This window comes from Nicotiana tabacum, chromosome 5 (genome assembly GCF_000715075.1).
Source record: "Nicotiana tabacum cultivar K326 chromosome 5, ASM71507v2, whole genome shotgun sequence".
NCBI lineage: Eukaryota > Viridiplantae > Streptophyta > Magnoliopsida > Solanales > Solanaceae > Nicotiana > Nicotiana tabacum.
In genome coordinates, this window is record NC_134084.1 from 112,168,271 (window position 1) to 112,181,922 (window position 13,652).

At 40.4% G+C, this 13,652-nt stretch overlaps 1 protein-coding gene across 1 annotated transcript; it reads right to left on the reverse strand.

The window, feature by feature from the left end:
- Nucleotides 1–2,592: 2,592 nt before the first annotated feature.
- LOC142180914 (uncharacterized) lies at nucleotides 2,593–3,114 on the reverse strand. The gene has a single exon (XM_075253017.1). It carries the CDS (start codon nucleotides 3,112–3,114, stop codon nucleotides 2,593–2,595), a length of 522 nt encoding a protein of 173 aa, XP_075109118.1.
- Between the last annotated feature and the right edge of the window lie 10,538 nt (nucleotides 3,115–13,652).

The following is a 13,652-nucleotide window of genomic DNA, read 5'->3' on the forward strand; positions in this document are numbered from 1 at the left end:
CCCATAATACAGGCTTCATATTCGGCCGTGTTGTTTGTGTAGAAAAATCGAAGTCGGGTTATGACTGGATAGTGTTGACCAGTGGGTGAGATCAAAATTGCCCTAATCTCGACACTTTTTGCGTTTACAGCTCCATCGAAGAACATTTTCCAAGCATTGGTGTCTTCTGATGTTACCTCAATTGAATTCACCTCCTCATCCGGAAAGTAAGTACTTAGAGGTTGATATTCATCATCAATAAGGTTTTCAGCTAGGTGATCTGCTAAAGCCTGGGCTTTCATTGCCATGAGGGTGACATAGACTATGTTAAATTCAGTGAGCAGGATCTGCCATTTTGCTAACCTCCCTGTGGGCATCGGCTTCTGGAATATGTACTTCATGCTGTCCAACCGGGTGATGAGATAAGTGGTGTAGGCCAACAAGTAATGCCTAAGCTTCTGAGCGATCCAAGTTAAAGCGCAACAAGTCCTTTCCAACAAATTGTATTTGGCTTCATAACTGGTAAACTTCTTGCTCAGATAGTAGATTTCTTTCTCTCTCCTTCCGGTCACATCATGTTGCTCGAGGACACATCCGAAGGAATTCTCCAAGACTGTCAAATACAAAAACAAAGGCCTCCCAGGTTTAGGTGGGACCAAGACTGGCGGGTTCGACAGATATTCTTTGATTTTTTTAAAGGCTTCTTGACACTCATCCGTCCAATTAATCGCCGCATCTTTCTTCAACAGCTTGAATATGGGCTCACATATGGAAGTCAACTGAGCAATGAATCGGTTGATGTAATTCAACCTCCCTAGCAAGCTCATAACCTCTTTCTTGGTTCTCGGAGGGGGCAAATCCCGAATAGACTTTATCTTCGTTGGATCTAGCTCGATGCCCCTCTAACTGACTATAAATCCTAAGAGTTTGCCAGATGGAACCCCAAATGCACACTTAGCCAGATTTAACTTCAAATCATACTTGCACAACCGCTCAAAAAACTTTCTCAGGTCCCGAACATGATTGTCCTGTGTTCGGGATTTGATGATCACAACATCCACATACACCTTGATTTCTTGTTGCATCATGTCGTGAAAAATGGCAGTCATGGCCCTCATATAAGTTGCCCCGGCATTCTTCAAACCAAAAGGCATGACTCTGTAACAATAGGTGCCCCAGGGTGTGGTGTAGGCTATCTTTTCCGCATCCTCTTCATCCATCAACATATGATGATATCCTACTTAACAATCCACGAAAGATTGTATCTCGTGTTTGGCAAAATTGTCAACAAGGATGTGGATGTTTGGCAAAGGGAAGTTATCCTTGGGACTTGCTTTATTCATATCTCGATAGTCAACACACACTCGAGTCTTCCCATCTTTCTTTGGCACGAGAACCACATTAGCTAACTAGGTGGTGTATTGGACCACTCGGATCAACAAAGCCTTCAACTGTTTTGTTACCTCTTCCCTGATCTTGTCACTGATATCAGTTTTGAACTTCCTTTGTTTTTGCTGGACAGGGGGGTAATCGGGGTAAGTCGGCAACTTGTGGACCACCAAGTCAACACTTAGGCCTGACTATCATCATATGACAAAGCAAACACATCCTTGAATTCGAACAGAAGTTAGATCAATGCATCCCTGGTTCTTTCATCCATATGAATGCTTATCATGGTTTCTTGGACCTCTTCAGAACTACCCAAATTAACCGGCTCGGTTTCATTTAAGTTTGGCTTAGGTTTATTCTCAAACTGTTCCAATTCTCGGTTTATTTCCCTAAAAGCCTATCCTTCATCGTATTTTGGTTCTTGGTTCATTATTTCAAAATTTGACAGCATGTTTGGATCTGGGCATGAAGTCTGCAAGCATGTAATATTATCTAAAGCCGCATTATTAGAACTGAAAGAAGAAATAAGAATAAGTAACAAAAATCAGAAAGAATAAAGAGAGATGAACGATGAAATATTGATTTTATTTCATTGAATTTTGAAGATAATAGGGTTTACATTGGAACTTAAAGACAATAAACTAAAAGAAACATCCGAGTTACACCCTAAAATAACCTGTGATGTTGAATAGGTGGCAAGACTGGACTACCGGGATTCCCGCCTGACTGGGAATGGAGTAGCCTTCCAGTTTTGCAACATGGCATTGAGCCCCATATACAGCACCTCAGCGATGATCGAGCCTTCTCCCGGCTGGACCATGTGGGTTATATACAACATCTGCCTCATGGCTCCACATATGTCCTCAATTTCCTCGGTCGTGAAGGCCTCATCTTCTTCTGCTTCATTGTACTTGTGCCTAACGAATGTTTTGTAGAGATGTGGAACCGGCTGAAGTAAAACCCAACTATTGCTCTTTTGTTCATTTGCCCATGTCACATCAGCTTCTGTGGTGTGAAAACCCACACCGAAGAACTTCTCGCTGGTAGGTAAAGTGATAGGTTCTGTGATACCTTGCAATGATGCCCCGAGTCCCTTCCTAGGCTTATAACCATGCTTGATCATTTTAGCATCGACCATGATGTATGCATTTGATAGAAAAGGCTGAGGACAAGGGCTTCCCTCCTTACCTTGATCTGCGACCACCACCTCGAAAGCTTGATAAACTATATGCTCGCTACCTTCCTAGCTTCGAGACATGGGAATGATGGGTCTTGGTAAATTGACTGCTCGTCTTCTCCATGAACCACAATTTCTTGGTCTTCATATTTAAAAATCACCATCTGGTGGAGAGTGGAAGGTACGGCTCTTGTCGCATGAATCCAAGGTCTTCCCAAGCGGAAATTATAAGAAGTGTCCATGTCTAGGACCTGAAAGGTCACCTCGAAATCCATAGGACCAATAGTCAAAATCAAATCGATCTCCCCTATGGTGTCTCTCTTGATGCTCTCAAAGGCATGCACACATACATTGTTAGGCCTGATTCTCTCAGAACCAATCTCCATTCTTTGCAAAGTTGAGAGAGGGTAGATATCAACCCCCGATCCACCATCCACCATGACCCTTTTTACATAGTGACCCTCACACTTAACTGTCAGATGGAGGGCTTTGTGGTGGGAGGCCCCTTCCGGGGCCAAATCGTTCTTCCTAAAGAAAATCTGATTAATTGTGAAGAATCTTTCCGCCATCCTTTCCAGTTGTTCCACAATGGTTTCAATCGGAACATAAGCTTAATTGAGGGTTTTTATCAACACTTTTTGATGCTCAGTTGAGCTTATTAGTAGAGACAAAAAAGAGACCTGAGCAGGAGACTTTCGGAGTTGGTCAATTATCTCATAGTCCGCAGTTTTTATTTTTCGGAAGAACTCTTCTGCTTCTACGGCACTAACTGGCTTTTTGATCGGGAAGCGTTTCTGCTTGGCATTGTTCACTTCTCCCACATTAAGGTATTTCTCAGCTGGGTTAGTTTCATTGGCTTCTCCTAGGACCTCTTTTCCCTTGTAGGTTACTACCGACTTATTGTAGTTCCATGGGATGGCAGTAGCGTCTGTCATGGGCTTCTGCAGTGTGCGGCCAATAACCATGGGCTCATTCAGCCTTGGTGAAATTACTGGCCCCCGTACCACATATGCCCCTTTAGGCACGTACATCTTAGATCCCTTGTTCAACTCAAACTTTCTTGGAGGGCTCAATGTAATTTGTTCTTTCCTGTGACCCCGAGGAACATAAAGAATGGCATCTTTTGGATGAGTTGCCCCAGTTTTGGTTTCATTGCCTTTTCTGTATTTTGAGGGGTGGATTTACTCTTCTCCTCCTCCTTGTCTTGATTTGCATTGGCCTTTGGCTTCTTCTCGACATCAGCAATTGCAATGATGGTTTTCAAAGCAGGATCAAACTCCTTATCTTCGTAAATCATTCCAATAACTGGCCCGTTGTTGTGAGCCGGTAATGGGCTGTTGGTCACATTAGGAATTTCTTCATCCTTTAGCACTATCCTCTTTTGTTCTATGAGATTTTCAACAGCCCTTTTAAGAGTCCAACAGTCTGCAGTGTCATGCCCTTCCACTCCCGAATGGTAAGCACATCGACCACCGGCTCGGTAGGAGGACGATTCCAGGTTTTGCCTAGTTTGGGGTACGAGTTGCAACAGACTCATTTGGACCAGTTTAGGGAAAAGGCTAGAGTATGACTCACCAATAGGCATGAAGTTTGTTCTCCTGGGTGGCTCTCGAGCATGGGCATTATAGGGGAAGTTATTTTGTGGAGGTCGGGGATTATACTGAGCTTGGTAAGGAGGGTTTTTTCTAGGAAATGGAGCTCGGTTTTGGGTGAACTGTTGTTGTGGCCGAGCGTATGACTGGGCATTCATCACCACATACGATTGAGGTTCCATAGCATAGGCCACATCCTAATTAGGATAATAATGTTGTGGGGTGTTTGGAGGGAAGTAACCTCTGGGTGGACGGGGGTTTCTCAGACTTGAAGTTGCCATTGCAACCTCTTCTTTCTTCTTTCTGCTTGCTACACCTCCAGACCCGCCTTGAATTGCTTGGGATGTAGCTTTTATGGTAGATTGGCTCAATTTGTCCCTTGTTTTCAGACCATTCTCGACCATCTCACCAATATTGATGGCCTCAGCAAACGATTTCCCCCATTGTCGACATCATATTTTAAAAGTAGTCAGCCTCCTAGGCTTGTAGAAAAACACTAACCATTTTCGTTTCATCCATGGGAGGTTTGACCCTGGTCTCTTGTTCGCGCCATTTAACAGCATATTCTAGAAAACTTTCTGATGACTTCTTTTTGAGATTTGACAGAGAATTCCTGTCAGGAGCTATGTCTATGTTATACTAAAACTGCCTGACAAAATCTCGGCCAGATCATCCCAAATGTACCAACGAGACATGTCTTGGTCCATGTACCACTCAGATGCGATGCCTACTAGACTCTCTCCGAAATAGGCCATTAGGAGCTCTTCATTTCCACCTGCCCCTCTTAATTGATTGCAATATCTCTTGAGGTGGGCTATGGGATCCCCATGCCCGTCATACTTTTCGAACTTTGGGGTCTTGAAACCCAGTGGCAAATGCACATGTGGGAACATACATAGATCAACGTAGGATACGCTCTTTTGTCCGCTCAAACCTTGTATATTCTTAAGGTTATGTTCCATGCTCCTCATTTTCTGGGTAATTTCCTCTTGCTCGGGGTTCTTTGTAGCTTTCTCTTATCCCATGGTGAACTCGTATCGGGGTTGTTGAGGGTAAGAATTGGTGGTGAATTGGGTAGGTTTTGGTGAAAAAGATGGTACTTGGAAAGTGAACGATGATGGATCAAAGCTTGGCCTGGGTAAAGTGGGTTGCACCGCAGCCGAGGTTGGTGGTGCGGTAAATATGTTGGAGGCCACTCCCAAAACCACCTGGAGGTGAACCTTAGAAGGTGTTCCGGTAAAGTGAGTTGAGATGGTGGGTTATCCAAGTGGGGTATTTGGGTAATTTACGGGGACATTGGAATTTCCACTTGCTCTAGGAAGTAACTCGGGGAAATCGAGTATGGCACTTGGCGGCTCTCTACCATTGGACCAGGCATCCCACATTTCTAACATGCAGAGGCGCAGTGCCCTATTCTCTTCAGCTGCTGCTGACTCTAAGGTTGGGATACCCGATAATGTGCTATCCTCTAAGATGGGAATCGTTAGTGGATGACCTTCTGACGACATTTCTATGCTGCCCTTTGATCTTGTGAAGTACGGGTGTGAAGCTAGGTTACCACAAACCAACCACCTTAAAAGTAGAACCTAATACTCAACAATAAATAACAAACCAGTTAGTTTGAAGCAATTAACACATAGGAAATCGCACGTTAGGGGTGTGATGCACCTATGCAGTTAAAAGTGTTTCTACATGTTTTGCAACGATTGCATGTCTCATCCCAGCTTTTGTTTATATCCCCGATTTTCTCTCTTGCTCTTTTTGCACACTCTCATTTTCTCTTTTTTTTTGGTTTTTCATTTGGCTTTCTCTTTTCCACATTCCCTTTTATTTATGTTATTTACGAAAATCATGACCGGATCCGATGAGGATTGCCTACGTATCATGACATCGTATGAATCAGATCATTACGTAGTTCAAGAAATAAATGCAAAAAATAAGGAAACAATTTTTTTTTGGGATTTTCCAATTTTAATTAATAAAAACTATATTGTTCTCTATTACAAAATACTCCATCATACTCTTTCTAAGAATTTAAAAATACAAACAGACTCAAAAAATATTTTAAGACTAAAAACTGAAGTACAGACTCAAAAAAGAAAATCAAGAGTACATAAGAGCTTCTACTCCAGGGGCCCGTGGGACTTCAGTCGGTCTTGCCACGGGCCTGCGTGCAAGATCCCCTTGAAGACGCTCCAGGTCACTCATTATTTGACAAAAGAAGGTCATTACCGCAGCAAAGAAAGTGGTTATAGTCATGTCTTCACATTCATAGCACTTAATGACGATGTAATCAGCAATTGCTCTAACCCTCTCCCTGATGATACCCTTTTCTCGAGCAAACGCCCTATTTGCTGAGATCTAGCTTCCAGCACTTGGGTGTCATGATGGTTTTGACCCTACAGTTGTTGCATATCTTCCTCTAGCTGGGACATTAATGCATATCAATGTTCCCTTTCTGCTTTAAAGTACTTAACTTGTTTGGCCATCTCATTTTCGAGGTTAGTTAGCTTTTTCTTCAACTCTGTGACTTTTCCCTCATATTTCATTTTCAACTATCGTACAAACTCCGCCCGTCCCTTTGCGCTCTTTGTCAGCTGTGCTCGGGCTCTTGCTAGATTAACCTTGGATTTTTCCAAGTCATCCTGACACTCAGATACATTCCTTCTAAGACCTTTTATGAGCCTTTCATCTGCTCGGCTTCTTTCCTGATTCTCCGCAGCTATCTTCTTTATTTGGATCTGGGCTCGAAGGGCTTTATTTTCTTGAGCCAGTTTCTTCTTTTCTCCTTTATCAGCGGCGGCTTGTACAATATTGTCAAATTTGAGATCCCTGATTTGTCCCCCCAATTTGCTTATCTTAGACTTGTAGCTTGCCTCTTTCGCCAACCAATCCCATTGCTCTCGTGAATCATTAATGAATTGCTGGACGTGGGGTCTTTTAGCAGGTCGTTCGGGCTCCTGATGAACTTGAAACCTTTTACCAAACCAAGTCATGTAATTACGGTCTAACTCGCCTTTAGATAGATCCCGCGCCTAAGTCCTTGGCTCTAGAAATCTACACTCATTCCAAATCTGACGAACTTTTCCTTCTTGGAATACAACTTTCGGACCTAATTTGATGACTTGTCGGCTCAGATCTTCATCATGTGGGGTAGTTTGGAACCTGCCCAGTTGACGCAGCACCCTGTGTGGAGCGTATGGCTGAATGCTCTGGAGACCCACTAAGAGAAGATAGCACACCTCAACTGACATGTAAATAACTCTGTGATAGGGAGCCAACCGAAAGTCCATTCAATTTTTTCTGAAGTTAAGGAACTCAAATACGCAAACCAGGCCTTTGTACCTTATGGAAATTCACCACCCACCACTCGGTTTTCATGCTCTTCAATGCAATTCAAACCAGTCATACCGTAGTTCATGTACCCCATGCGGTGACAAAGATGTTCTTGTATCCAAAGTTGTAGTAGCATGTTACAACCCTCGAAGAATTTTCCCCCTTCTCGGAAAATAGTTAGAGCTCGATAAATCTCCACTAAGATCATTGGAACAAGGGTGCCATTAGCTTTTCTTAATCATGACGTCGGCCATTCCTACAAGACCCAATTCTATGTTTCCATCATTTCTTAGACAAATTAAAACACCCAATAATGCTATTATAAAAGCCAGTCCCCGCCGTGCTTCCCATTTATCTTTGTTTCCTGAATGAGTTAGGCCAGTATCTGGTGCCTCAAAATCGTGGGGATCGCCATAACGTTGGTACAAGAAGTAGAATGTGCAAAACCCTTCAGATAGATTTCCATCTTGAACCTCCCAACTGATGCTTAGAAGGTCTAAAAACTTATGAGGAGTCACTGTTCTTGGAGACAATGGGTACCGACTTCTGAGATTCCCACTAAGACTGGCATAGCCCGCTATTTCCTCTAGCGTGTGGGTTACCTCAAAATCAGAAAAATGGAACACATTATGAGTCGGGTCCCAATAGGGTATCAAGCCTCGATTACATCCAACCTTGGTGTGATTTTCAGAAGACCAATAAGGCCGCCCAAAACTTTTACCACAATATCTCTGCTGACTTTTCCTAAGTCATTCCACCACATGTGGAGTCCTAATTGGATTTCTTCAAGGACTGTGAAGGGTTCATTTTCAATTGTGCTCATCTTGCACATTTATTAGAGTGATTGATTAAGAAATCATGATTTATTTTGACTCCAGATAAAGTTATCAGTTTTTTCAAACAAATTTCCATTTCAAAACAAAAAACCGCCTTCGAAAATACGGCCCTTCAGCACCTCAGGAAAGAAGATTTTAGGGTTGTGTTTGCTAATTGGCCAAAATTTGAAAAAGGAGCCATAAGTGACTATTCTTGCAAAAACAACCTTCTGGTGCCGTTTTGGGGACATTTGGCTATTTAGACAAGAACGACATCACCCAACTTATTTATGACAAAACAACAAAATTTTTGTTCTTTTTTGGTTATTTTTGCAAAAATAGAGTTGGACCCGTTGGGGGTTGCCTACGTATCCCACATCCGGTGAGAATCAAACTTGCGTAGTTCGGGCAATTTTGACATAACAAAAACAATACCAAATATTTTCTTGAAGCAATAATTCCTTTTCTTTTTTTTTCAAAATTTTGGCAGAGTTTCGGCACTTTTTGGACACCGGGTTTTTTCAAAGACAGGTAATTATCTCTTTCAGCCCTCAAATTGATTTTTCTCTCTCAAACTTTTCTCTATTATTTGTAAGCTGGTGAACATGAAATCCGAAGCAAATAAATGCACAAGTAGCAAGTAGAATGCATCAGGATGGTTTTTTCATTACGGGTACTTCTGCCCTAGACAGACCCAACCCCTGTGTTGAGTCTCCAAAGTCAAATGAACGTGATACAAGAAAGCGTTCCTACTAGAGATCCAACATGAGGATTTGTTATACTAGGTTTAAAAACCTGGGTGTATTGTTCTATACCTGGCTTACCGGAGCGGACAGCTCGAGCCGAGGGGGGGAGCGTACAGGGAATACAGAAGCTTCACCAGCTTTGCAACTTGTCCGAACCTCGTTCTAAAATTGGGATATGACTCTAACAGAAAAGAAGTTACACGAAGTGCACACTTCCCAGATGATTTAGAAGACTCTGAGAGAAGAGGGTTTCGTAGAAATTTATATACAGTTCAAACAATATCAAAGCGATAAAAAGCGGCATTTAGCACATTAGGCTCAACATGTAAAAATCTTATAAAAACAAGCCAACTATAACAGTTATTCTAAGCTCGAATTCTTGAACCCTTAACCAGAGATTCTGGGTTTGGATCCCCAGCGGAGTCGCCAGAGTTGTCACACCTCCTTTTTACACCCCGAGTGTATATGAGAGTTTTTCCAATTAAAGTGACATTATTCGAGATGAGATTATTTTATTTAAATATCAGAGTCGCCACTTGGAATAATTATCGGTGTCCCAAGTCACCGGTTTATTTTAAAATCCCAAACCGAGGAAGTTTTCAACATTATTTAAAGGTCCGCGAACCAGAAATTCTAGATAAGGAATTCTGTTAATCCGGGAGAAGGTGTTAGGCATTCCCGGGTTCCGTGATTTGAGCATAGTCGCTTAAGCTATTAAAATTGGCCTAATTATCTGATTAACTACATGTTTTAAACCTATTGTGGATTTTAACTTCTATAAATGCTTTTAATAATATTAAATCACTTTTAGGGAGATTCACATTATTTAAAACATGCCTTGAACCACGTTACATGAAATGCACCCGCGATTCGCAACACGTTCTATTTAACATTGTTGAGAAATTGAACTCGGGTTACATGAAATGTACACCCGAAATTAAAAGAAATCACAACTACATCACGGGAACCGTACCCGTAGCTATGATTGAATTAATTAAAAAACACGCCTAAAGCAACTACGAAGGTTCAAATTAACAACATTTGTGAGAGCCATGAGAGTTTAATCGATGTCACACCTCAATTTAAAAGGTTTGAATTAAATTCATGAGGGCCATGGGTTATTAAAGGGAAAATGACACACCTCAAATTTTCTACAATAGTTAACTAACTATATGAGGGCTTTGGTGTTTTATTTGGCATGGCACACCTCAAATGATTTTAAAAGAAAAGTAATTAACTAAAGCCATCTAAGGATATTCTTATTTGAAAACTAACTTAAACTTATTGAGATCTAAAGATTATAAACGGGTGTTAGGGTACATGTATTGGGACTTTAATCATTTTTGGACAAAATCTAGATGTGGCCTATTAAAGAAAATCAGCTTGAAAGGCATGATTGGGCTCACTATTCGGCCCGAAAATTCAAAGGCCTCAAAATACATTGTTGAATCTGAAACAACCAGCCCACGTTGGGCTTAAAATTTAGGCGGGCCTAGTTGTGCGTTTCACCGGCTAGGCCTATCCACCCTTTTTGTATTTTTAGCCATGGTATACACATAAATCATGAGCTACAAGTGAACTTTCTTTTCAAAATAAAGGAAATTCAGATTCACAACTACAAAATTGAATGTTAATCATACTACATACGATTTGCAAGAAAAATTACATTCATGCCATGACCTATGAGGTAAAAACCTGGGTTTGTGCTTAGGGCCCAAGCCCAATGGCCCAAGTTCAAACTCATTTCGCAAGTCAGTTTCGATTGAGCCCTTAATTTATTATCAAGCATTTTCACATAATCAGACTTGAGTCCTAAACTAAGAAAAAGAAAACCATTTTTGAACGTGGATGAACAAGCTTTTGAGATTACTGGAGTCAAATAGCCAAACTAAAACCAATAACCAAGTTTTGCCCCCCTTTTTTCAGAGCATACTAATACACTTTAAAATATAGCTACATACTACATTAACTAGTATATAAATTACAGAGTCCAGTCCAATTAATTGCAGATTCCAGAATTGAACAAAGTACCAAATATAGACCATTAGTGCCCTAAACGAGATTACATAGAAAAAATGAAAGGGAGTTCCTAGGCTGCTGCTGCTCCAGCTTAAAATGAGTCAAGATTCTCATGAATTTGACCACGTATAAGGGTCAGATTCACAAGATATCTTCAAATGTAGGGACCTACAATATTACCAAGTTAGTCTTAATACAAAAAATGAGTAAAGGAAAAAATAATGTTGTTCGTAAGTTTAACCATGTTGAAGGTCAGCCTTATAGACAAACAGTGATTTCCTAAACCATGATTTGTTTCATGGCTCTCATTTTAGTAAAAGAGGAAAGAGAAGAAGGGGAAATAACATAGGCATATACTAAACAAATCAATACTATTATGCACTATTAAGGGATGAATCTGACCATTTAAAGGGTCAGATTCACTTTCCTTTTGTGCAGCTATAAGAGAGGAGTTTTGAACACATCTTTCATAAGTGTATGTATACTGATTCAGCAGTCAAACATATTGAGGTTTAACACATATGCATCACAGACTTTATGATCAAATGCAGCAAATATTCAGACTAACCCATGGTTCAATTAACTTCAAATCCAAAAAGCTATGATTCCTAGGCTAACATCATAATCAGCTAACCACACAAGCTCAAAAAAACAGAAAATGAATATCAATTCTAAAAGATTGTGTATATCCCCTCAATTTCAGAGTGTGTGCACCTATATATAGGCTGCCTTGGGGAGGGTATCTTTTAAGCATATTCCTTATCCTAGGGAATAATAGTACTGTCCTTTTTTACAGCCCTTGGTACAGTTGTCCTATATTTCAGCATCTTTTTATAACAGCTAGGACAGCTGTACCTTTTCTATGAAAGTTTTGATTTTTAGTCTATGTGGAAAACCATTTTTAACCTTCAAATTACAGCTTATTTCAGCTTTAACTTAAACCTTTTCAATTCAAATAGGTCTCTAAAGTTTAGAATGATTTTTAGATTAGGACCAACATAAAAAAACCTAAAGACATCAGAAATCTTAGTCAAAAGGCCTAGAAAAAGCTGAGGCTGCCACCTAGAACTAAGACTAAATCAATCCATGAGGAGAGATGTTCTCTTAATTGAACCTAAACTAAATTTAGAATGACTAAAGCCTTTATAATTAAACCAAATTACCAAAATGGGCTAAGAAAAGACCTTAAACAGACTTGAACTTAACATTAATCTAACTTATGAGATTCAAGCATGTTTCCATCAATTAAACACCAAATAGCAACATGAAGCAGAAAAGAGCAATCAAGCTATCTAGACCTCTAAAATTAACCCTAATTATTCTATGTCTAATGCAATTAAACTACAATATTCAAACAGGCTTCAATTGACACATGAAAACAATTCATAATAAACTCTGAATCAACATGCATTAACCAAACTAAAAGCTAATTAAACGATGCATTCATACTAAGCTACGGAAAAGAGATAACTGAAACTACTGATTATTCTATAAGCTAAATTAATCCCGAGCTAAACTAAATCAACAATCCAAGTGAAACTTGAACAGAAAAACCAAAACGAACAAACTAATGCATCATAGAACAAAATTACTAACTAAACATGTCCAAAGAACAATCAAACTGAAAATCAAATTATGAAGACTACTGACTTGACAAGAAAAAGAAAGAAATAAGAAAAGAAATGGAGTGGTAAAAATGAATGATGCCTTACCATGGGGACCGGAAGAAACAAACGACAGAAGCCTTTGGAGGTCCGTCTTCGCCTTGACCAACAAAGGTCTTTTTCTTCAAGGGATCTGGCCTTGCATGACTTTGACTGGATCTCCCTGAAAGAAAAGACTTCTGGGAACCTTAACTTTGAAGGAAAAGAGAAGCAAAGGAGCTTTGGGGTTGATTTTGGGAGATTAGGTTTTTTTTGTTTGACTCTTAGATCTGCAACTCAAATAATTAGGCGATGATTTTGGAAAAACTAGTCGGGTATCTAAGACGAGGAGGGGAAGGGGAGTTTGGGGTGTTAAAATGGTGAGGTTTGGAACATTTGGGTTTTTTTAGCCGGATTTTCGATTTGATATTCAAAAGATTTGGCAAAGATTCGAGGAAAATTGATTGGAGATCTGTAATGAGGAAGGGATAAGGGTTCTATGGTGTATATTTGGATGGCTTTAGACCGTCGGAACTGCCATAAAGCGATTTCCGGTAGTAGTTTACCGCGGAGGTGGTGAAGAAAATGAGGGCTCCTAGGGTTACGTTGGGTGAGGGTGAGATACAGAGAAAATGAGATGAATTTTTAGTTTGGGGGGGGGGTACTTAATTCGGATAGTTATATCTAATGTGAGTGACTAGTTCAGAGCAGTTGGATCAAAGGAATCCAACCGTCAGGATGAGGTTAAGATGAAACGAGGTCGTTTGGGGCAAGGGAAGGCTGGACCAGGTTTGGAATAGATTGGGCTTGGGTATTTTGGATGGGTTTGAGGCAATTTGGGACTGGTTTGGGTTAAATTAGCCCAATCTGCAAAATCAAACTCTTTAATTCCCCTTTTATTTCCTTTTCTTTTTTTTTTAATTATAAATCCTAATAAAAAATCCTAAATTATCTAA

Excerpts from the sequence above, each read along its gene's own strand:
- LOC142180914 (XM_075253017.1), bottom strand. The coding sequence starts at position 3,114 with ATGGCGGAAAGATTCTTCACAATTAATCAGATTTTCTTTAGGAAGAAC.